Source organism: Sapajus apella, unplaced genomic scaffold (genome assembly GCF_009761245.1).
Source record: "Sapajus apella isolate SASKATOON/1434 unplaced genomic scaffold, GSC_monkey_1.0 scaffold122, whole genome shotgun sequence".
Classification (NCBI taxonomy): Eukaryota; Metazoa; Chordata; class Mammalia; order Primates; family Cebidae; genus Sapajus; species Sapajus apella.
Window position 1 is genome coordinate 6222694 of NW_022437062.1, and position 26019 is coordinate 6248712.

Genomic DNA, 26019 nt, shown 5'->3' on the forward strand with positions numbered 1-26019 from the left:
TTGTGAAGTTAAAAAAGGGAAGTTCAAACATTGGCTGTTTGTGTAGAGCACCTCTGACATAACTAATTCCATCTTAGGAAAAGACTTTATATTTCATAGGGCACTTTGCCAATAAGGATAACATGTTTTGTTTAATAAACATACAAAGTAAAGATTGCATCCAACCAGATAAGATCGCAAACAAGCACACTCTTCCACTACCAGTTTTCCCTAGAGAATTCTGTGACTATAAAACAATTAAGCCTTCAGGAGCTTAAAACAGCCATCTTAACTGACAAGGTCTTGCAGTCACTTGTAATAAAAACTTGGCATCTACCACCAAAGCCTCTGCCACCTCAGACACTTCCTGGCTAGGCTTACTGTGTTAGCCCATTTTCATGCTGCTGATAGACACACCTGAGACTGAGATATACCTTGGTCTTCCACATGGCTGAGGAAGTCTCAGAATTACGGCCGGCCATGAAAGGCACTTTGTACATGGCAGTGGCAATGAAAAATGAGGAAGATGCAAAAGCAGAAATCCCTGATAAACCCATCAGATCTCATGAGACTTATTCACTATAACGAGAATAGCGCAGGTAAGACTGGGCCCCCATGATTCAATTACCTCCCCCTGGGTCTCTCCCGCAACATGTGGGAATTCTGGGAGATACAATTCAAGTTGAGATTTGGGTGCGGACACAGCCAAACCATGTCATTCCACCCCTGGCCTCTCCAAATCTTACGTCCTCAAATTTCAAAACCAATCACGACTTCCCAACAGTCCCCCAAACTCTTAATTCAGCTGTAACCCCAGAAGTCCACAGTCCAAAGTCATATCTGAGACAAGGCAAGTCCCTTCTGCCTAAGCCTGTAAAATCAAAAGCAAGCTGGTTACATCCTAGATACAATGGGGGTACAGGTATCAGGTAAACACAGCCATTTCAAATGGGAGAAATTGGCCAAAACAGGGGTTAAAAGGCCCATCAAAGTCTGAAATCCAGTGAGGCAGTCAAATTTTAAAGCTCCAAAATGACATCCTTTGACTCCAGGTGTCTCACATCCCGGCCGTGCTGATGCCAAAGGTGGGCTCCCATGGTCTTGGGTAGCTCCATCCTTGCAGCTTTGCAGGGCACAGCGTTTCTCCTAACTGCTTTCGTGGGCTGGTGGTGTGTACAGGCACACAGTGCAAGCTGCCAATGGATCTACCATTCTGGGGTCTGGAGTACAGTAGCCCTCTTCTCACAGCTCCACTAGGCAGTACCACAGTAGGGGCTCTGTGGGGGGGGCTCGAATTCAACATTTCCCTTCCACACTGCACTAGCACAGGTTCTCCATGAGGGCTCTGCCCCATAGCAAACTTTTGCTTAGGCATCCAGGCATTTCCATACATCTTCTGAAATCTAGGGGAGGTTCCCAAACCTCAAATCTTGACTTGGGTGCACCTGCAGCCTCAACACCACATGGAAGCTGCCAAGGTGTGGGGCTTGCACCCTCTGAAACTGTGGGCTAAGCTGTACCTTGGCTCATTTTTGCAACAGCTGGAGCATCTGGGACACAGGGCACCAAGTCCCTAGGCTGCACACAGCACGGGGAGCCTGGGCCCAGGCCACAAAACCATTTTTTCCTGTTAGGCTGTGATGGGAGCGGCTTCCACGAAGACCTATGACATGCCCTGGAGACATTTTCTCCATTGTCTTGGGGATTAACGTTAGGCTCCTTGTTACTTATGCCAATTTCTGCAGCCAGCTTGAATTTGTCCTCAAAAAATGGGTTTTTCTTTTCCACTGCATTGTCAGGCTGCAGATTTTCTGAACTCTTGGGCTCCATTTCCCTTTTAAAATGGAGTGCTTCTGGCTGGACACAGTGACACATGCCTGTAATCCCAGCACTTTGGGAGGCCAAGGCAGGCAGATCACCAGAGGTCAGGAGTTCAAGACCAGACTGGCCAACATGGGGAAACCCCATCTCTACTAATAGTGGGTAGAAAAAAAAATTAGCTGGGCATGCTGGTGGGTGACTGTAATCCCAGCTACTCAGAAGGCTGAGGCAGGAGAATTGCTTGAACCTGGGAAGTGGAGGTTGTGGTGAGCTGAGATCATGCCACTGCACTCCAGCCTGGGCAACAGAGCGAAACTCCATCGAAAAAAAGAATGCTTTTAACAGCACTCAAGTCACCTTTTGAATGATTTGCTGCTTAGAAATGTCTTCTGCCAGATACCCTAAATCAACTATCGTAAGCTCAAAGTTCCACAAATCGCTAAGGGAGGGGCAAAATACCACCAGTCTGTTCGCTAAAACATAAGAGTCACTTTTGCTCCAATTCCCAACAAGTTCCTCGACTCCATCTGAGACCACCTCAGCCTAGGTTTCATTGTCCACATCAATCAGCATTTTTGTCAAAGCCATTCAACAAGTATCTAGGAGGTTCCAAACTTTGCCACATTTTCTTGTCTTCTGAGCCCTCCAAACTGTTGAAACCTCTGCCTGTTACCCAGTTCCAAAGATGCTTCCACATTGCAGGTATCTTTTCAGCAACGCCCTACTCTACTGGCACCAATTTACTGTATTAGTCCCTTTTAATGCTGCTGATAAAGACATACCCAAGACAGGGAAGAAAAAGGTTTAATTGGACTTAAACTTCCACATGGCTGGGGTGGCCTTAGAATCACGGTGAGAGGTGAAAGGCATTTCTTATGTGGCAGTGGCAAGATAAAAATGAGGAAGATGCAACAGCAAAAACTTCTAACCCATCAGGTCTTGTGACACATTCACTATCACGAAAATAGCATGGGAAAGACCGGCCTCCATGATTCAGTTACCATCCCCCTGCCCCGCCCACAACATGTGGGAATTTGGAGAGATACAAATCAAGTTGAGATTTGGGTGGGGACACAGTCAAACCTTATGAACCATCCAGACCCAATCAGGACTCTCTTTGTCGTCTTAGGGCCACCTGGACTAGTTCATTAACCCTTTCCCCGATCTTTTTTTTCTCTTGATGTTAGATATTACTTTGTTGTAAGATATTTAACCCATAACATATATGCTATTATGTATGGTTTGCAATATTAACTGACTTGTAAAGTGGCTTGAACCTGTGTGCCCTTCGTTTTGACTACCAAGTGAACAGAAAATACTAAGAATTGCCTCCTTGGAAACTCCACGTAGCCTGTGGCTTTTGTGATTGAAATGGCACTAATCAAAGCCTGACACTGTGAACAGACACAAACATGCATGGGCCTGTTTTTCTCTAACCTTAAACCACTCGTGACACTGTTTTTAAATGAAAGAAAAATGATGTTTATTGCTGTGTCACAAATTGTTGCATTATTTCATTGTATCATTGGCAAACTTGTGTGTGTTCATGAAGAAAGAGCCCCTGACCATCTTATACGATCCAATGGAGATATTTTTAAATTCCTATTTTTAGATAGGCATCTGAGGCTTAAAGTGCTATAACTTACATCAGACCACCATGTTAGTAAGTGGTGGAGCTTGGGTATAAGATTGGGTCTGATCACAAAGGCCATGATTTTTCCTTATGTTGTGCTGCCCCTACAGTTTTTATAGGGTCGTGATTTCTCATTTGAGGACACAAATAAAAATGTGCATTATAGGAGACCATTTTAATCTAAGTTGCCACTGAATTTTAGATGGATCCAGTGGGATGAGGGAGGTGTTAGATCAGAAAAAGGATCTTTTTGGAGATGCTTGTAATAGGCCACTGGGAGAGCCCTTGATGGGGACCCTTCATTATCTCCTACCTCTCACACTAAATCAGAAGTAGAAGCTAAAGAGCAGCGGTGTTCCGACTTGCTAATTGAGCACTGTCTTCCCATGACTGAGGCCAAAATTCTTCTGTGGGACAAATCCCTCCAAATATAATGGTTTCCCAGAGGTTGCCAAACCATTCTGATCTTTGGAACTAGGCTGGAAGTCTTGGAGGTCAGGCAAAGTGATTGAATAATTTGATAACTCTTAGGCTTTCTAGAACTTGAAGTATGAGAGAGGGCATTTTGATTCTTGAAAGATTTTTCTTTCCATTTCTGGCCAGCATAAGAAAATTGAGGACAACTATCTGTTGTGGTTCCTTCAACAGAAGATTTAATTTCAGTGGCAAATATCTTCAAAATAATCCTGAATCAGCTCCAACTGGGTCTCATTTTGGTTCTGATCAAGCAACGGACATAGCCACAATACTGGTAGATGGTGCTGGGAAATTCTGGGCAGTGCATGATCCAATTTTCTTTAAACATTTTTTTCGTGGCTAGGACATTGTTCTACTTTGACAGATATATTTGCAGACTGACTACGAGGTTACTTTAGGATAAAAACTTAAAGGTGGATTAGATGGCTGTTCCTCTTTGTCTCCTACTGTCCCTCAAGTGCTTGTCAGCAGCTCCTGCTCGCTTTTTGCCTGTATTATACCCTGCTTCCTCCCACCTATAGGAGGAAGAAAGTGTTGGATGTATATTAGCTGTTCTTAAAGGATATATGTATACAAATGTATTCTGTGACTTTCTTTGCTTTTTACAGAAGCGCTGGTGGCTGTAAATGCTTTTGGGCTAGGTATTTGACAAAAAGTAAGCGAATGTTTGAAAGAGCAATAATGGGCCGGTGTGGTGGTTCATGCCTGTGATTGTAGCACTCTGGGAGGCTAAGGCAGGCAGATCGCATGAGGTCGAAAGTTTGAGAACAGCCTGACCAACATGGATAAAGCTTGACTCTACTAAAAATACAAAATTAGCTAGGTGTCATGGCACATACCTGTAATCCCAGCTACTAAGGAGGCTTAGGCAGAGAATTGCTTGCATCCGGGAGGCGGAGGTTGAAATGAGTCGAGATTATGCCATTGCACTCCAGCCTGGGCAACAAGAGCAAAACTCCATCTCAAAAAACAAATGACTGAGAAGCATCTTGTTAAATGGAACATTTTTACTATCAAGAATGAAATTATAAGACCACCCATGTGACAAGACCTCAAAATCTTTATACCTTTCTCTTTCTCCAGAATCAGCTAATTGAGTTTGTGACTTAAGAGACGGACAGTATTGTGGTTGAGAATGTTTCTCTTGAGCGTTGGAATTCTGTTTTGTCCACTCACCAACTGCATGGGAAAGTTACTAGATTCTCCAAAACTCTCTCTTAAAATCTGTAAAATGGGAATAGTAATACTCTTTATCTTGTAATATTATGACTATTAAATACATAAAAAATGCTTAATAGAGTATCTAGTATATAGGAAGCCCTTAATACATAAACACTATTTTTTATTGTGGTAAAATATACATAAAATATACCACTTGAATCATTTTTAAATGTACAGTTCAGGGGCATTAAATACATTCACATGGCTGTGCAGCCATCAGTACCATCCATCTCCAGAACCTTTTCATCTTTCCCAAACTGAAACTCCATACCCATGAAACAGTAATTCCCCACTCCGTCTTCCTCCAGCCCCTGGAAACCAACCACCATTCTACTTTCTGTAATTTTGATTACACTAGGTAATCCCTGTAAGTGGATTGTATTAATCCATTTTCATACTGCTATGAAGAAAAACCCAGGACTGGGCAATTTACGAAGAAAAAGAGGTTTAATGGACTCTTTAAAGGTACAGCTCTACATGGCTTGGGAGGCCTCAAAGTCGTGGTGCAAGGGGAAAAGTAGAAAAAATTTTGAAAAATCTGAAACCTAGATTTAGGACAAAAATAAGAACAAGGGAAGGAGGAGAAAGACTAGATAGAAAAAATGGGGAAAGCCGCTGTGACAGATTGTATTTTCCAAAGATCTCAACAATATACATCCATCGTACATGCTGTTGCAATGTGGCATTTATATTCTTCCATCAAGAGGTAGAATCTAGTTCCCCACCTCCCCAGTCTGGGCAGACCATTTGTAAATAGCTTAATATGATGAAAGTGACTGGGTGTAGCTTCTGTGATTTGGTCAGAAAAAAACATGACCCATTTTATTATGGACCACTCAAGACTCCCATGTGGAGAGGAACTGAGGCTTCCAGCTTACAGCCAGCACCAGCTTGCCAGCTGAGTGAGATAACTGGGAAGCGCAACTTCCAGTCCCACTCAAGCCATCCAGTTTTCAGATGACAAACTCAATGTTTTTTTAGATGTTCAGATATCTCAACATGTTTATGAACATGATGACAGATGAGTTAATAAACACATCACTACAACCCTGAGACACACCAAGTGAGAACTGCCCAGCTGAACCCTTCTCAAATTCTTGATCAACAAACACCAAGAGAAATAAGTAACATTGTTGCTTTAATGCACTATATTTTGGGGTATTTTATTATATAGAAATAAATAATATAGTTATTTTCTTAGCATTTATCATCACACAATGATGGACATGAAGCAAACATTACCTTCAGAAGATTTCGACTCAGCAGCATCTACCGTGCGCAAAGGGTCAGTGGAGAGCTTTAAAGTTTATTTCCATAGTGACAATCACAGCAAAGTGAAAGTGGGCAGCTGATCTAGACAATATTTAGCCTCAGGGATCTATAACCTGTGCTATGATTTGAATGTCTTCTCTAAAACTCGTGTTAAAGTTTAATTGCTGTTGTAACAGTACTAAGACATGGGATCTTTAACAGGTGATGAGGCGATAAAGGCTCCACCTTCATGAGTGGGATTAACGCTGTTGTGAACAAAGCTAGGGTCCCCTTGCCTCTGGCCTTCTGCCATGTGATGATGTAGAAAGTCCTTACAAGATGCTGGTGCCATGATATTGGACTTCTCAGTTTGCAGAACTGCTAGACAATACATTTCTGTTTATAAATTGCCCATTATCAAGTATTCTGTTACAGGAACACAAAACATACTAAGGCAGACGTTGGACCATCAGCTTCATAGACTATTTAAAGAGTAGGCAAAAATGTATGCTCATTAAGCAAGGGAGGATAAGTATTGGTTAGACCAGAGATGAGATGCTTCCTATGCTGTGCTGGTATTTCTTCCTAGGTCCTTACGATACTCAGGCCTCTACCCTCATATAGGTGCTGTAATTCACAACAAAACCCTAATAATGCTTGTTAAAAATGTAGCAGCATTTGGATCTTTCTTTTAAAAAAAAAGTTCCAGAATATTTCTCCATGATGGAGTATTTCATAGGAGAGAACAGTCTAATGAATGAATCCATCAGTGGGAAGGGCTTTGGCCTTAGTGTCAAGAAATCTGGATTCTAGTCTTGAAGTGTTTACCAACACTGCATGTGATTTTTAGCAATACCCTTGAACTTCAGCAGTTTTACTGAGATTTTCTTCAGTGTCCAAAGATTTTTGCAGCACAATGACTGAGTTAGAAGATTTTGCAGTGATGAAATGTTTTCCTAGATGATAGCTATGTCTGTTCATTAAACATTGCTATATGTAATGGAATACATTTCAGCAAATATCTAGAACTCTAGAGTGTATGGCATTCAGGAACACCAAAGAAATAACACAATCACATATGTATTTAAATAGAACACTGTTTTGCTTAAAGTGTTTTGGTTTTATGTTTACAAAATACCTGCATGCTTCATATTATTCCTTGAAAAGAATATGTACCTTGTGCTTAGTAGTAAGAATACAGTTATGTTTCTATTCTGTTTCTCTAGTTTATTATTTTCAACCCATAACCTGAAGTCACCAATCTTTGTGCCCCAGTCCTTGGGCAACTTACTTTCAGGGAATGTTGCTTCTGGATAAGCCTTGAGACAATGTGGGGCTGGTTGTGTGTGTTTGCTGTTACCCTTGAATGCCTGGCCAAGTTCCCCACAGTTGATAGAGTACAAATGGGAGAAAAAGGAAGATAAAAATGATAGACTTACTCAGACCCAGCTCTTGTGCAGAGTAGTAATAGTGTACCTGAGTGGAAATGCAAGTTAGAAATGACTGGTATTCTCCACATTACTGTTGGGGATATTGCTTTACACACCACCTGAAAACAAATCTGCATTGCACACCAGATGGACATGAAACCCAGATTTATTAAAATACCCTTAGCATATTTACAATTGAAAGCCATGAATGCAATTCGCTGCAAATTCCAAAAAATATAATTCTATCTCTTAAGTGAATAGAGGTATCAACAGATTAGGATAAATATAACTTATCACAGAGATAGAATTTTCTTGAATAGACAAGTGACACTTTTCTCATCAATATATATTATGTACAAAAATACACTTGATATGGTGACCAAGTACTGTCAAGGAGGAAAAAAAAATATACACATATTTTTATTATGTACAAATCAGTTCCTTCAACCTTTCTTTTTAAAAATAAATACTTCATTTGGTTGCAAATGGCATTTATAAACTCATGAACATTTCTCAGCTTTGACAAAATTAAATATGCAAACAAATTAGAAATACCTATTTTTAAGCAAAGGGAAAAATACCTGAATCCAATGAGATTATGCTTAAAAGTATCAAAGGGCATGTAACATAAGGTTTCATGTCTTTAAAGTGCCTTCTCCTTTCCCAACTGTCTTCATTACTGCCTAAAACCCTTTCAGTTTATATCTACAGATTGGTCTAATAATTAAACAGAAAAGCCTATGTTTTACCAGGTTAAATGGTTGACAATTTAGGACATGCTCACACTTTAAGTGCTTTCAAGAGTGTAGCACTTACTGTTCATCTGAAAATAATCACAAAGTGTCAACGTCCTGATTCAGAACAGGGGTAGATGCTTGAATCATGAGTAGTAGTAAGAATGGAATGGCAATAAAAAGCCTTATGATTCAAAGTGTTTGCCTGCACAGAATTAAATCGATTTGTCCAGCAGCACAAAAAGTTACTTGAGATTCAAAAATTTAGCCTTCCGCATCATAGCTGGTGATCCGGTCTGATGTACAAATTTATCAAAAGAATGGCCTTGGTTTAAGGTAAATCTATGAGAAATTGAAGACCTAGAATAACATGCCCCCCACCCCAGCCAACCTTCTTAAAGTAGAATAAAATGAAAAAGAGACGTATTTTCCATCTTTTATGGATTTTCCTTTTTGCCTAAGTGATGAGGTGATGCTGACATTAACAAGAGGCAGTCACAGCAGTGTGTCTCACATGGGCTCCTTGGTGACAGCGGGGTTCCCTGTCCAAGCGGCTGAGAATGGAGCACAGGGTATGAGGGGATGGAGGAGGGGCCGAGGGAGACACTTGGTTGTCTGTGATGCAGAGGGGTGAAAAAATCTGGGTCTGGGAGAAACGTAAGAAAAAGCCACGGAATATGAAGGAAAAAGGCAAAACGAAGCTAGACGTCAAAATGACTTTTGAACAGGCATGCAGTAAACAGGGTCTATGGACAAGTAGCCCCACGGATTTTGAAACTGTTGGAGCTGTTAAACCAAGTACAGACCAGTTTCACTGCGGTACCTGCTTTTCCAGTACACTGTCTGGCACTGATAAATAATACAAGATCATGGGCACTCACATCTGCCTAACAGAGATGCCTTCAATTTCCACTGAAAAGCTGCCAATGATACAACCATGCCCCCAAATCACCAGCTCCCTAACAATGTAATCTATCAGCAAAACATTGCGTTAGCCTCATTCAAATTTTACTCCTCCATGCATCCTTTCTTTCTCGCCCATCCCATTGCTTGCAACCTCACAAGGCCCCAGTTATATGAAGACATAGAACTGCATGGACCAAATGCACTTTAGACAGCAGCATCCAGGGTCCAGGGTGTCACTGAGAAAACTAAACTCTAAAGCACTTTTAAGTAATTTACATTTCTGCTAGGTCCGATTCATACCAGGATGCTGACTGCCTTCACTTAGGTTCTGGGCATGCAGGCCAGTGCTTATTCCCAAGCCAAAGCACGATCCCCTAAATCAAAGTCCAAGGACATCCTCCTTGGCATGCTACTCTAAATTAAAACTCTTAAAACTCAATGAAAGAAAAAGACCATGACAAATGAATGATTTCTTTCAAGATTCTTAAAAATTACTCAATTTCTAATTTGAAAAGTTTCTGCCATTTTAGGAGTATTTTTACATTGGTTCTTTAAGGGAAGTCCTTAAAGCTTACATTCTTTGAAGATAAGACATCTAGCTGACAGTAGGGTCACATTATGCCTTGGGAAATTATAGAATTATAAAATTAAGTTTTGGAGTAGACCTATCCCTTGGGTAGATCCCTAAAACTTATTTGTGTCACTAGGAGCAAACAGGAAAATCGTTACTAGACTTTCCCTCTCTCTCATGGATTTGTTTTCAATGGAAATGGAAGCCTTTCAAAGATTATGCAGAACACGGTCTCAGTGGGTCTGAGCTACCCTCTTCATGCCTTGTGGTCCGATGCATGAAGAAATGAGATTTTATCTAGAGACAAGTTAGCATGAAGAGAGGAAAAAGGAGATATTCATAGTTCACAAAAACATCTAAAATGTAACGATTTAAAATGTCCTTTCAGTCCCTTACTGGGAAGAGCAGTATAATTTCTGTATGTTACAAATTCCTTTTTATACATCTCCTATAAAGAAGTCTGGAATTCAAAATCCATACTAAGAATTGCCAGAGAGTTAATCTAGGAACACCTACCATCCAGGCCATGAGGAGGTAAAGAGTAATTTCCCTGGATACCCAGTGGTCTATGGGACTAACCTTTCATTTTGGAAAGATGGACCTGGAAAGCTAACCCAGCTGAACAATCAACTCATTTGTTTCATGAGATGAAAGTGGAAGAAAGCCCCTGAAGAAAACAAGGAAAGTAGGTACAACTTTGACAGGGACATTAACAAACCATTGCTAATGTGTGCCTGACAGTTCCTTCTTGATATACTAAGATAATGCATTGGCAGCTCATACTATAGAGAGAAATAGTCATTTAAGACATTCTCATAGTTTCAAAGGCAGAGAACCTCTCACTGTCTGCACAGGTAGAGTTTAGGAAAATGTTCAGCCCGTGTGAGAGCTATAGTGTGGTGGAGGTTTAATCCATGCCGGATTCTTTGGATGAGATTTTCTGCCTGAAACTGTAGTCTACTTTGCATTTTGCTGGCCCAGTGTTACCAAGTTTCACACAAAGCTTGGAAAAACAGCCAGTAAGTGTAGTTAGATCAGCCTCTAGAAAAGGAGACAGAAGATTCTCAGTATATTTAAGAGAATATTTAAAAACAAAATTACATAAGCTTAGAGGAAATGTAGAAAAATAAATTGATGGCTGTTATCTACCACTTTCATATAAAAATGGAATTAAAGTCAATCTTCCCCAGATCAAGTACTTCAGAGATGTAATGTAAAATAAAGTCTGGAGTTCATGTGAGCTACTGACTGCAGGAAACTACCCTATTGGAGAAGAGAAGGTCCTCTATGCCCCTGGTTATCACCAGAGTAGCCAGGAGAAGGGCCTGGGGATAGAGGAGGAAATGAGTTCAGTAAGTTCCACTGGACAGCAGGCCTACTGAATGGGGCTTAATTTGCCTCCGTCATCTTTCCATTGGTAGAAACCGCATAGTGGCTCAAGAGACAGAGTTAGCTGGCTGCCATTTTAATATCTTCATGTCTCCAAATCAGTTGTTTACTACACAAGTTTCCCAAATGCTAGCTTTATATCACAGTATTGGTTAAAGAGTCTTGGAACAAATAAGGCTACTGAATTGGCTTCAAATTTGACATGTTAAAATTCTCTTAAATTTATCACCTTCCAACAAAGCATTGATCTGGAAGAGTTTGGTAGACTGCCCATTCCTTGGGAAGGGAGATGAAGAATTGTGAAGCAAAAATGCAGTGCGTCTAATAAGGTGTCAACAGCTGACGAGTGTGCAGAAGTGACACAAAATGGGCTTCTCGGTCACATACAGCTGTGTAACTGTGCCTGGTTATGCCTGGATTCAATTGCTAATGGAGATACGAATATCATTATGTAAGTTTAAAGAAGAAAGATCTGCTGAGTCCAGTGTTCGAGGGTGCTTTTTTAAAGCCGCTTCTGTACTAATAAGATTCCAGGCAGCTGGATTGTTTATAGCTGGAAAATGGAACTATATCAAGCAAGTTATTTGCATTCTGGAAAGGCTAAAAATTACCCACTTTTCAAATCCTATCAATCAGTTTGGCCACATAGACTGGTTTCATCTGTGTGGCAGGTTTCTTTATGAAGACAAAGCAGATATGAAAAGTCTGTTTCCTTATTCTCTCCACCCTCTTCAGTTGTAGGGTCCCTAAAGGTAAAATAACTACTATAAAAATATTTTAAAAAACAGAAGCTTTTTCTTTCCTCTCCACTTTTCGGCCATTTCTTTCTCTGATTAGAATAGACAGGATTAAAAAAAAGCAGCTCAAATATACCTGATGCTTCTTGACAGCAATTTAAAAAGGCAGTTTAAACTACTTTATAAAATCAGATACTTGATATTTGGATCAGATATATGGGAGGGGGGAGGGAGGAAGGCTATTTTCGGACGTATTCTTTCTCTTTGCCATATAAAGCTCCAAATTGATTCTATCTTTGTTTTTGTGGGCAGAGGTGAGTACTACAAAACTGACCAATTTAGTATGTCAGGGAATGAAGAGCTTCCCCTGTCAATGTAAGAACCTGGTTCCTGGGAAAAAGAGCCTGCAAGTGTCCATTGCTAATTCCCCGTCACACACTGACTTAGTGCAGTTTGCTGTGCTGTTGTGTGCAATGATCTGCATCAATGAAGTGGCCAAGGGAGAAGCAGAAATAGAAATAGAAATGAGGATACATAACTTTCAAGAAAGGAAAAATATAATTAAGAAAATTTCTCTGTTGCAGACAGCATCATGTAGAGGGAATATGCAATCCCAGGCCAACAGGTAAATCTTTGCCCCAAATACACATTTCTTCTGCTACATCTCACTGTGGCCCTTAGGGGAAAAAAAATGACTTATCTTACCGGAGGGGTTATTTCTACAAACATGTTACATTCCTTCCTTCAGTTTTTCCATTTTCTTTACCAGCCGTATATGAACTATTCATTTAGGAAGCACTATTCTCTGTGGTACTTAAGAAAACAAGAGGTACCTGAAGGAGGCCAAGAAGAGGTTTGCAGCTTCTTCTGACCGTGATAGATGGGAGGGGAGACCAGCATGCCCTCTGATACTCAATTTCTCAACCATACTGGCAATCTGAGTATAATAGCACCACTGGGTTTCCTTATTCTACTTCTCAGATGTCAGAAAATCTTTCTCCATAATTCCTGAGTAGTTGCAGTGAGTGTGTAGAAAGACACCATCAGCATAAGGATTCAAAAGGCAATTGTTGGGCAGTAGGGCAATCACCTGAGACCTCTGGGCCTCCACTGCCGTCATATACATCCACTTCTGCTTGGCCACAATTTTTCTTATTCCTTTTTCCCCATAAGCTGCCGCTTCTTGAGGTAAGAGCCATAACCTGGTTTTTGATGCTTGATGGGCCTGATGCTTTTTACCTAACATGTCTATAGTATATTTTATGATATATTTTGTGTAATTTATGGAACTTATGATATTGTGTGCTCTGACACTTATTGTCAATTTCTAATGCAAGAATCTGAACTGTCACATTGTGTCCTTAGACTTAGTGAATTTTGTCTAGGAAGAGAAGAACTTGTTTGTAGACTAAGGGTTCTCAGTAACTAGTAAGTCAGGTGTGAGTGTCTGGTTAGACACGGCATAGCAATACTGGCTACTCTGCTTTGTAGTTGAGGGAGGGCTATTCCTACAACAGCCACTTAAAGCCTGCTGGCTGGATGTGCTCAAGCTGCCAAATGGCCTCCTGATCACCTCTTCTCCAGGGAAGGTTTAGACACTCCTGTTGCACTGAACACAAGCTCAACAGCATTTTACAGGGATCATTTTCAAGGACTCCAGATTATTGTAGATGAACTTCCTTGAACAAACCATCATTGACCTTTACTGAGCATCAACTTGAGTTAAAAATGAAGGCTGTGTCAACAATGTGGTACACTGGTGGACTTGGGAGGGGGCATCCCAGGTTTCAAATTAGGTGAGAATAATGAAGATTTTGTCATGATGTCTTAAAACAGTAACATTAATACACTGACTAGTGTGACAAAACCACCAGGTTTCCCTAACCGAGGCAGGCAAATCTTGCTTTGTAGAAACAGACATTTTACTGCCAAGTTTTAGTCTGTTGACTAGGATGAGCTCCAATTAAGTGTTTTCACTCATTATTCTTCAGCACTGGCCCTGGAAGAGTTACGTGGCCACAGTGACAACCTTGCTTACCTTTAGTGATGTCTCATGAGCATCCTATTTGGAGACTGAAGTGGGCTGCAGTGACTCCACTGCAAACCACCTGCTGCTCTTACCAGCCTACCAGGATTTAGACTTCTGCGGGCACCACAGAACTCGGAGCTGATTTCTATGGCATGGATAAAACGGGCACTTTTTTTGTGCATAACACTAGAAGGAGCACGGGGACGGCTATGAGTGGAATTAGTTTTTAATTAATCAGTTCTTTTGGGTGTCTTCAGAGTTAAGTGAAAATCAAGAAAACTAAGAAAGCGTATAAAAAGCGGCTTGCTCACAAGCAACTTCAAGCCTTTTTAGTCATGCATGTTCCTTCTCAGCTTTGCCATTTTGCTTGTCTCATTCCTTTATTTTGAATTTAAAAAATCCAATTATATTACCATATTCCTTTCAGTTGAACCAGTAGAAAAGGTGGTTAGCACCTGTATGAATATGGCTTGTATGACTTGATCCTGACTGCACTTCATTCCGGAGGCTGACATTAGATGAGGACATATGGTGCTGCTTTCGTTACTGGATCTATTGCAGGAGCACTCCTGAGTGGCTGCTGGCTGGCAGGCATATCCTGGGAAGATGCTCAGGCACCTGGCAAGTCCAAGGGTTCTGGAAAGATGGTGGAGCAAGGGGCATGCCACATGTGGTGGCTGGATCAGGAAGGAATTTAAGATGCTTGCTCATCTCTGGACAGTCCTCTACCAATTAGAGGAAAAAGCTCGGGCCTCTCCTTCAAGGCCTAAAAATGAGTCTTTGATCATATTCTCAATTCATATCCAGTCCTATCTTCACTCCTCACAAGATAAATTCAGAGAGGTGGCTTAAGGACAACATCGTCAGAGAGGTCCAAGGTGGTTTCCCCATGTGACTCAAGAGCCAGGGTCACAAAAGCTGCCTATGAATAATAATCCACTCGGAGTTTCATATTAATGTAATGTTTTCATTTTGATGTAAGAAACTTTTTTTCTGCCCTTAAGTTTTTTTTGACATTAAACAGTCCTGCTTCATCCTACTTCACACACCTTGTCAGGGTCATGAGTGGAGGCTGTGAGTTGCATTTGCTCTCCTGTCTGGAAACTGCCTCCTGGGGATGGTGGGGGAGGTCCAGCTGCACAGTCACAGCACACGACGTAGAACTCGGCGGCATGTCCACACAACATTGCCCATTTACGAATGATCCAAAATGTGAAAGGTGCTCTGGCCACTGGGTCCCTTGTCCAAGCAGGTTCTCTGACCCTAAGGCTGTGCTTGCTCAGGTATTAGTTTCTCTTGAGAGTTAGGGTGCAGAATCTCTGCTGGCCCACAAAACCATGAAGGACTGATACAGAAACAAGAATGGGACTCACTTAATAACAGATGTCTAGTCCTTGCATGATAACTTGTTCTCCAGGATGAAGTTTATGGCTGTTTATCTCCCTTTCTCTACCCAGGTACAATTCTGTTTTTTTTCTCCTTTCCATTACATGAATAACAACAAAATCATTTTTCTAGTCTGGAAAACACATATTCTTAGACCCCTCCAAAAATAGTTTTGGTAAGTTGCAACATTATTGGAGAGTAAGATGCTGCAGGATTTTGCTGCAATAGGATCAAAACTAAGACCAATAATCAAAACAGCAGGGTGTAAAGACAAAGACTTGAACTCTTCCCAAGGCAACTGTCCTAAATGATCGTTTCTCTCTTCTGTGAAAATGTGACACATATCAAGCTTTGGTTATAAAGCTGGAAATTTCAGCTTTTAAAAAAAGTTGCAGAAAATTTTGGTATTTCTTCTGGTCTTATAACAGAGTGGACTTTGGGCTTCAATAAGAAATAATAATCAAATATTTCTGCAGTGTTCCCTTAAATAGTTTCCCATTGTTCCTGTGGCTTAATAAGGGACTTCTTAAAGGCATGGGGCACTCTGCAGATGACCTCAGAGATGAGCAAAAAAACATTTAGTAACATCTCTCAAGAACGTCCTGCAGCCCTGGGGTCAGAAAGAGCATGTGTGCAAGGTTCTCCATGGCGAGTGCCATCATTTCTGTGTGTCTTCATCTTAGTTGGTGTTCACACTGGCTTCCTTCTGACGCAGTCTTTCTTTCTGTTAATGGGGAAAAAATGTGTCATTCCTTTCATAAGTTTTGATAAATTTGTTAAATTTTGGTCTAGAATGCTGAGTGCAATTATGCCAAACAGCCTAGAAATACTGTTCTTTCCCTAAGCCCTCAGTTATCTGCCCCTCCCTACCTATTACCCTTACTCCCCAGAAGACAAACAAGAAATCAACAACCAGCCAATCTACCAACTACATCCATCTAAAACAAGGGCCTTTACCAAGCCAGGGTGGTCTTTTCTGTTTTCCTCCTTTGTGACAAAGACCTAACTTTGCAGTGTTACTCCAGGACTCCTTCCACCCTACCCTTGGCCCACTGATGGAATTAGGGAATGATCAAGAAATAGCTTTTAAGGAGTCTAGATATGAAAAAAAACTGTTTCCAAGTTGAATGTATTTGCAAATAATAAACTTGGCAGAACTCAACAAAAGCCATGCAAAATGGGAGATGACCAGATTTAGTCTCTACAGAATGACAGAAGTTCCCGATTTGCCATGGATGTTCTGCCCTTCATTCTCTGAGCTTCCTCCTCATGGACAGCCTTCTAAAGGGAGGGACATAGGCATCTGCTGGGAAGATGTAAAAATAGGGGCACACCACACAGAAACACGGACCCTAACAGTATCTGTGACACCAGAGAAGTAAACACATGAGTATGGTAAGGATGGGTGTGCCTGCTCTTAGGGGAGGACAATTAGAAGGCTAAAAAGGAGAAGGACACACTCTTTTGGAATGAGCAGATGCAGAGAGAAGCCTTTGAGAATGGATCCTTAGCTGCTTGTGAGCTATGAGATGTGATGTTGCAGTGAATTACTAAGTTGGCCTAGACATAAGCTTAAGTTGATAATTTTTTGACACTCATCCTAAATTTGGACCCCGTCCCTGACTTGGAAAATTGAATCAGAAATCCATTTACAAGCTCTTCCCTCGTTTCCACCCACCCACACTAACAGGCAATAAAAGAATCAACTCCAACACGCTCAGGATCACAACTGGGAGCTTGCTCACAGGGGAGGTCGTAAACCCACCGTTTCCCTTTGGTTTACATGGGTGACCCCATTCTCCCTGCCTTGGAGGACAGGCTTGGCTGTAAAAATCTGGATAGAGGCCCAAATAAAAGGTCTGAAGGAAGGAGGTAGAGGCTGATGAAGGAAGATAAAAATCGGGATTCAGCTGACTGCCAATGAAAATCATACAAATGCATGTCACAAATATACCATCAAATGGGAATAGGGGCCATGTCCTCAACAATGGCTTTTCCTGACCAACTCTATAGCCCTGACTTCTCCATTTCTCATTCATCAACCTCATGAAACATTCATTTAGCTGCTCATGGGGTGGTAATGAGAAACACCATGGTCAATCCACAGAAATAATCTCACTTTACAATTTGGATCCCACCTACATTTTCAAAGGATTTGAAGCATCCAGCAAAAAGGATAATCATATCTAAATAAGTAGTTGTGGGACATCAGGCCAGAGAGGGTAGCGTTTGAAAATTCCTAGAGGGGAGGGGTGATACTTCCGCTTCCTACTCACTGCCATTCCCCATTGCAGGGTCAACCAAAGCAGCTGAAATTCACAGCGACAAGAAAAACAACTAATACTTACTAAGCTCTTAAGGCATTTTACAAGTCTTTTCTCACTTTTCTCAAAATAACCCCAAGGAAAAGGTAATACTTCTTTTCATGGAAGAGAAAGAAACAAAGTAACTTTACTAAGGTTTTACAGCTACTTAAGTGGCAGAGCTGTGATCTGAACCCAGGCCATTTCCTTCTCAACATCCTGGGATTCTAACCATGCAGCTCTTCTGACTATTGTCTGTATCACCTAGGTGGAGATTCATTGTGATCTCTATTGAAAACTGGACTTTGGAGGACAGTGCAATCTCAAATCTAGAAGACTGGGGAGACTGCTGGTTTCCAGCACAGGAAGAGATGTTAGGAGGCCCAGAATCTGGTCCTGGTTTTTGTTACCCACTTACCAAGTGACCCTAGGTAGGCTGTATCTTTGTGCACTTCAAATTTCCCAACTATCAAAATAGAATCCCTGCCTTTTTCCTTAATGGGGAAAAGGAACTGAAGAGAATGAATGTAATTAAACATCCTGAGAGAAAGATCCTTTGCAATAAGGGCGACTGTGTTGTGGGTAGAGTATGAAAGGACGTGAAATGGCAAGTGGCTAAACGTGGCTAATCAGAAATGATCTATGTGGAATTTACAGGAAAAACATAAAGCTATGTTTTGCACCTCGACCCACACCTTTTTTTTTTTTTTTTTTTTCCCACCTGCAACTCTGGGATGGGAAATGAGAATCTGGATATTACATTTCAGCTTTGAATTTTAGCCCTTGAATTCAGACACACTCCTGGACACACTTCAATTTTAATGAAAATCATTAGGTTATGCTGAAAAATGTCTCACCAGGCTAGCAGTGGGATTGATTTTCTTTGTCTCCACTTTCTTCTCTGAGGTCAACTTGCTGACTGACTCCTGAGCCATTTTCAACCTGAAATAGAAATAGGGAAAAGGCAGGAAGAGGGAAAAGGAAAGAAGGAAAAAGTAAGGCAGGTTAAACATAAACTCAAATGCTTTTGAATTAATCTATCAGTGATTTGAAAATACTGAAATGTTTTTTCCGTACTTGTTATTAAATTCAAACCCTAATTAGGTGTGAAGGCGTCTCAGCTTTATCAAAACTTAATTTTCTTCACTAGCTGAAGACTGTTTTTGTAAACAATGTGATAGTTTCTGACAGATGGAATCTGTGTACCCAGAGCATTGTTTACTTCAATGTACTCTGGCTTGTGATCCACTCAGCAGGTAATATTGAGATGATTTTGAAAAAAAGTTCTAAGGAAATGAGAAAGCACAAATATTAAAATTCACCAATTCACATCAATTAAGATGTGATATCCTAAAGAATGGGCAAAATGTTTATTTTTTGAGACAAAGTCTCCTTCTGTTGCTCAGACGCGTGCAGTGGCGTGATCTCGGCTTACTGTAACCTCCACAACCAGAATGGGAAAAATATTTATATATCATATATCTGATGGAGACTTGTGTCCAAAACACAAAGAACTCCTCAAAACTCAAATAAGGCAAATACCCCCTCCTCTAAAAATGGACAAAGGATTTTAATAGACATTTCTCCAAAGCTGACATACACATGGTCAGTAAGCACATAAAAATATGCTCAACATCATTAATCATCAAGAAATGCAAATCAAAACCACAATGGAAAGCTACTTCACATCCACTGGGATGGTTGGAATCAGAAAGACAGACAATAACAAGTACTAGAGATGAAGATGTGAAGACATTGGAACCCTCATACATTGTTAATGTGATTCTAGAGTTACAGTTGCTTTGGAAAATAGTTTGGCAGTTTTCCAAAATGTTAAGCACAGAATTACCATATGACCCAGCAAGTCCTCTGCTAGATACATATGTATAACTAAGAAAATTGAAAACATGTCTATAAAAAATTGAAAACATGTCTATATAAAAAAAGCATGTTTACAGAACCATTATTTAACCATTATTTATAATAGTCAAGAGTAGAAGCAACCAAATTTCCATCACCTGATGGATAAACAAAATGTGGTGTATCCATACAACATAACTGAGCCATCAAAAGGAATGAATTTGCTGATACATGCTACAACATAGATAGACCTCAAAAACACTAAGTGAAAGGAGCCAATCGGAAAACACATGACCCCATTTATATGAAATGTTCAAAATATGCAAATCCATATAGAAAGCAGATTACCAAAACCATGGGTCTCCCCATGCTGGGGAAAATGGGGAGTGACTGCTAACTGGTAAGATTTTCTCTAAAATCAAATTGAAGTAATGGTTGTACATCCTTGTGAACATACTAAAAACCACTATCTACTGAGTGATACTAATGTGTACTGAATTGTACACTTTAAAAGGGTGAGTTTTAGAATATGTAAATAGTGTCTCAGTAAAACTTATTAAAAATTCATTAATTCAACATGAAGGTATTTCTTACCCATAAGGTTGGCAAATGTAAATAATCAGAAAATAACTGTGAGGATGTCGGGGAATAGGAAGTGCCACACAGTGCACTAGGGAGAATAAACTGGTGTAGCTGGCTTTGGCAACATCAGGTAAAACTGAAAGCGCTCTACGAGCCATCAATTCTTCTTGTAGGGAGATACCCAAAAGAATTATAAATTGACAGAGTTTTCACTGTGGCAATAAAACGCAATTGAGGAAAAACTGCAAACAACCTAATGAATGTGTTCAATAGAATAACAGATATATGACAATAGCAAATAACATTTATTGGGTACTTAATCTGTACCAGATGCTGCTCTACTTACTGCATTTGAATTAAACTTAATTTTTACAACAAGTCTGAGAGAAGAATGCTTGCTACTCCAATTTTATAGGTCTTAACCACCATGCAACGTGCAATGCTGCTTATGTACTATATTCATTCCGCAGAATAGGGTATAATGGTGAGAAGGAATGAACTAGATCCACAAATTCAACAATCACAGGTATCAGAAGCATGATACTGAGAGAGTGAAGAATTCTGCAGTGATACAGTGAAGAGGCCATCTATGATGATGGTCAAGAGCTCAGGATCCAAAGCCTGATTGCAGAATTCTTAACCCTATCACTTAATAGCTGTGTGACCCTGCAAAACAGACCTGTCTGTGTGCCTTATTTCCTAAGAAACGTGACAGTAAACATGCATGATACATAGGATCAATGAGGACTTAAGACAGTGTCAGAGGCGCAAAGCAACTCCACCTTGAATAGAAGCTGGGTAAAATGAGGCCGAAACCTACTGGGCTGCATTCCCAGATGGCTAAGGCATTGTAAGTCACAGGATAAGAGATAGGAGGTCAGCACAAGACACAGGTTATAAAGACCTTGCTGATAAAACAGGTTACAGTAAAAAGCCAACCAAAACTCACCAAAACCAAGATGGCCATGTAGTGACCTCTGGTCGTCCTCACTGCTACATTTGTAAACTGTATGTTTACTATATTTGTAAACATACAGTTTACAAATGCCATGGCAACATGAGAAAGTCATCCTGTATGGTCTTAAAAAGAGGAGGCATGAATAATCTACCCCTTAGCATATCTTCAAAAAACCATAAAAGTGGACAGCCAGCAGCTCTTGACGCTTCTCTGCCTATGGAGTAGACATTTTTAAATTTTACTTTCCTAATAAACCTGCTTTCAGTGTACTCCAGACTTGTCCTGAATTCTTTCTTGCGTGAGATCCAAGAATCCTCTCTCGGGGTCTGGATTGGGACCCCTTTCCTGTAACATCTTTCTGCCAACCACAGAAGGGACTATAGTGAGGAAACCCCTGACCCAGAGGCTAGCTTTGGGTAAGTGGTGGTATCCTGCAACAGCAGTGTAGCTTCAGGCAGGTGGTAATAGCTGAATAAATGTAAGCTGCTATTGTTACTTGCATGTAGTATGCAACATTATGCATATAATTTTAAACTGAACCCATACAAACACCTATCTGTGTTTATATATGGAAACACACATAAAAGTATTCAAAATAGACTAGAAAGATAATCAATTTCATCATAGAGGTTATTGCTAGAAAGACCTGGGAAGAGAATGACACTGGCAATAACATGCCATGTAGAATTTCATTGTATCTGTAATGTTTCCTTTTCAAATTTAAAATCTTAAAGAATAGGTGATGAATGTTAAGTTATAATTCTAGGTAGTGGGAACATGGGTGTGATACATTATCCTTGGTATTTTTATTTTCAAAATTTCTTCAAAACATTAAATACTTAAAGATCTACCAACTCAGACATTTAAAAATATGCTTTTTCTTCCATGCTTCAAATAAAAATCTCTTGCTTAATATTAATCACATATTTGTTGGCATCTATAAGTGGCTGAGTAGCTTAGCTCTTGACTTAGCTAATGTTATACAATTTGTTTAAAACACGTTTAGTAATCCCATTTCCCTGCCCACATGTGCATGTTAGTTATAATAAATTTAACATTCTTATTTGTTCATTGGACAATAAATTAATTCTCCTGTTGCAGTATGAAAGCAGCCATCAGAAAAATAAACCAATAAGTAGGCAATGCTGTATCCTAATAAATTGTATTGACAAACACCGTTAGTGTGCAGAGGTGGCTCATAGGCTGTAGTTTGCCAGTTCCTGGACTATATCATAGGATTCAAATCATATGGTTTTGGATTGGCAATCCAATCTCCCCCTGTTCTAAACATAGTTTACTTGTCTATCTTACCTTTTCAGACCCAGATGTGTTGTATTCATAGTACTCTGGTTTAATTAGCTGACTATCCTTGGATAAGTCACTTAACCCCCTGTACCTCAATTTTTTCATCTCTTAAAAGTATGAATAATACCACACCTAATAACATTGTTGCTATAAAAATTAAAATACTATGTGATTACTGATTAAGTATCTTTTCCTTCACCTCACTCCACGTCTTCAATGACCCATCCAAATGACTTACATTCTTTGTACATGGCTTTTTCTCACCTTTGCATCCTGCTTTCATTGTTCCCTCAACGACTGAGTCATTTCCATTCGTTCAAATTCTTCCGATTCTTCTATTCACAGCTTAAGTGTCAGAGTCACCAAAGGTTCCTTCATCTCTCTTAGCCAGAAGTAATTGCTCTTTTCCTAAGTGACAAAGCACTTTGTGCCTCTCTTAAGGTACTTAAGGCATTTCATCTTAAACTTGGGTAGGTGTCTTTTCTTAAACCATTGAAATGACTTGAGGATAATGAGCAGGAATTATGCATATCTGGGACCTCTCCTTGTTCCTTTATCCAGCACTGTGCCAGACACAAGTTGGTTCTTAGCAAATACCTATGTGACAAGTGATATGCATTGATAACTTTCTTTTTCTGCCTGAAACAGTTTAAATGTTTAGTAAATACTCAAGAGTTATAAAATAATTGCTTTTTGCATTTATCCTTGGGAAAAATCTATAAAAACATTTAGAAGTGTAGTTTTAGTTGCTGATTAGCTGATTGAGTATTAAGGAAAAAGAAAAGATGCTGAAGGCCACCCAAATGTGCTAAATATTTACACATGTCATCTTAGGTATATATTTCAAGATAATTAAAAGTAGCCACATTACTTTGCCCACAAGGAGACCAAGACTCAGAGAGGTTATTAACTTTGTCCTAAGTCTGGAATTTATTTTTCCCACTTAGGTAAGGGCTTTTGGCATTTAATCAAAGGAAATTTGCTGGTTAGCGCATGTCCTCACTCATAAGTGGGTGTTGAACAATGAGAACACATGGACACAGAGAGGGGAACATCACACCCCTGGGGGCTGTTGAGGGGTGGGGAGATTGGGGAGGGATAACACTAGGAGAAATACCTAATGAAGGTGATGGGGGTGATGGAGGCAGCAAACCACCATGGCATGTGTATACCTATCTAACAATCCTGCAAGATCTGCACATGTACCCCAGAACTTAAAAAAAATAATAATTAAGAAAAGTTGCTGGTTAGATAGTTTCTAGCTGCATACATGTCCAGCCTCCTCATTGTGTACTTGTTTTTGTTTCTAGCCTAGATGTTGGTTCTAATGTCCATCAAAAAATGTGCAACACATATACCATGAAATACTATGCAGTCATAAAAAGAATGAAATCACGTCCATTGCAGCAACATGGATGGAGCTGCAGACCATTATCCTAAGTGAAATAACTCAGAAAATGAAAAATAGTATATGCTCTGTTATAAGTGGGAGCTAAACAGGGGTTACACATGGATATATAGAGGGAAATAACAGACACTGGGGATTAAAATAGGGGAGACAGTGAGGGTCAACAAACAACCTACTGGATACAATATTCACTCTTTGGGTGATGGATAGAAACCCCCAAACCCTACCACTATGAAATATATTTGTGTAACAAACTTTACATAAATCCACGTACCTCCTGGATTGATAAAAATAAAAAGAAAGAAAGGTTGACTGGGTGTGGTGGCTCACACCTGTAATCCCAGCACTTTGGGAGGCTGAGGCGGGTGGAACATGAGGTCAAGAGATCGAGACTATCCTGACCAACACGGTAAAACCCTATCTTCACTAAAAATACAAAAATGAGCTGGGAATGGTGGTACATGCCTATAGTCCCAGCTACTTGGGAGGCTGAGGCAGGAGAATCGCCTGAACCCAGGAGGCAGAGGCAGAGGTTGCAGTGAGCCGAGATCATAGCACTGCACCCTAGCCTGGTGACAGAGTGAGACTCCATCTCTCAATAAATAAATGACTGAATGTTATATGGCAATCCCTTAAAAAAAATTAGAAATATAGGAAAAAAACATACAAACATGTTAAAGATAACAAATATTCTCAATTCATAAATGTCTGAGTAAAATTTTTGAAAACTTTATCTTTTCCTTTTTCTCATTATCATGCATATGTTCCCTAAGGAGTTATTGGGAGCCCCAGTAAATACCAAATGCTGCCAAAGTCTACTGAGGAAAGACACAAGTGTAAGATGGGACAGTGAGTCATGTCCTCTGATGTTCTTGCCTAGTCTTGACCCTGTAGAAGTTGACTGTAACCTTGCTTTCATATTAGAACCACCACAAAATCTCATTTTTTTTTTTTTTTTTCTTCAACTCATCAGTGAGCTGGGGTTTACAGGCAGCTAGGTGAACTGCATTCAAAAAGTGACATGCCTTTCCAGTGAGAAACTTAGGCTCCCCACTGTTACAGCCTCATCTTTTGGGAGAGCCTATAGCATACTGTGGGGTTTCTACAGACTAGAGCCACATGCCTGTAGCTAATTACAGCCAACTTAGAATCTAGCCATCTGTGAGACTGAGGAAATACCATGTCTTTATTCTTCTAATGTTCAGTATTTATCTGGTTTGTGTTGTACACGGCAGAAGATACTGAAATCATCGTGAAGTTTGTAATAACAGAAGTGCTTTTATTTTTGACCACAGGGATTGAGCACACCAGCCAATCGAGATAAATGAGATATCGAGGAAGTGGGGCAGATAAGAGTTCAGGCTGCTTTATGTTCGTTTGCACTACTGGAAATCCAATAGTTTGGGGCAATATATGTAATCTATTTTTTAAAGAGCTTTCATGTTCAGCAAAGGTGTTTCAAGGAGAAGAGGCAGAATTAGGGGATCCTCTAGATGCCAGTGTTGGCAAGCTCTGCTTCAATAAGAAAAGCTTTATTTTGTTTTATATATTGATGTTTTCTGTATGTTTTTATTTTTTAAAAGTCTGCCAGGCATGGTGGCTTACGCCTGCAGTCCCAGCACTTTGAGAGACCAAGGTGGGCGGATCATGAGGTCAGGAGATGGAGACTATCCCGGCAAACATGATGAAACCCCGTCTCTACCAAAAATAAAAAATTAGCCAGGCATGGTGGTGCGTGCCTGTAGTCCCAGCTACTTGCGAGGCTGAAGCAGGAGAATCACTTGAACCCGGGAGGTAGAGGTTGCAGTGAGCCAAGATCGCACCATTGCACTCCAGCCTGGGTGACAGAGTGAAATGACAGACCAAAAAAAGAGGTCTGCTGGGTTGGTTTGTTTTCCTTGTTTTTTCCTCTCTAAACAGAACCGGTTGAAGCTCCTAGTGTGAAAAGCGAAAAACCACCATCTGCTTCAGAAGAATGACAATAGAAGCTGACAGAAGGCTTCTTCCTAAATAACTGTCCATGAATCTCTTAGAGGTGG

At 40.3% G+C, this 26019-nt stretch overlaps 1 protein-coding gene across 2 annotated transcripts in view; it reads right to left on the reverse strand.

Annotated features, from left to right (window-relative positions):
* Window positions 1–7962: 7962 nt before the first annotated feature.
* Window positions 7963–26019, reverse strand: part of FMN1 (formin 1) — a 419120-nt gene continuing 401063 nt past the window's right edge. For both annotated transcript variants that reach the window (XM_032261251.1, XM_032261252.1), the window contains 2 exons: window positions 18725–18809; window positions 7963–16288 (listed from right to left, as the gene is read on the reverse strand). In XM_032261251.1, coding sequence (XP_032117142.1) covers window positions 16244–16288; window positions 18725–18809 — 130 coding nt within the window. In that variant the 3' untranslated portion in view covers window positions 7963–16243. The remainder of the gene's footprint in view (window positions 16289–18724; window positions 18810–26019) is intronic.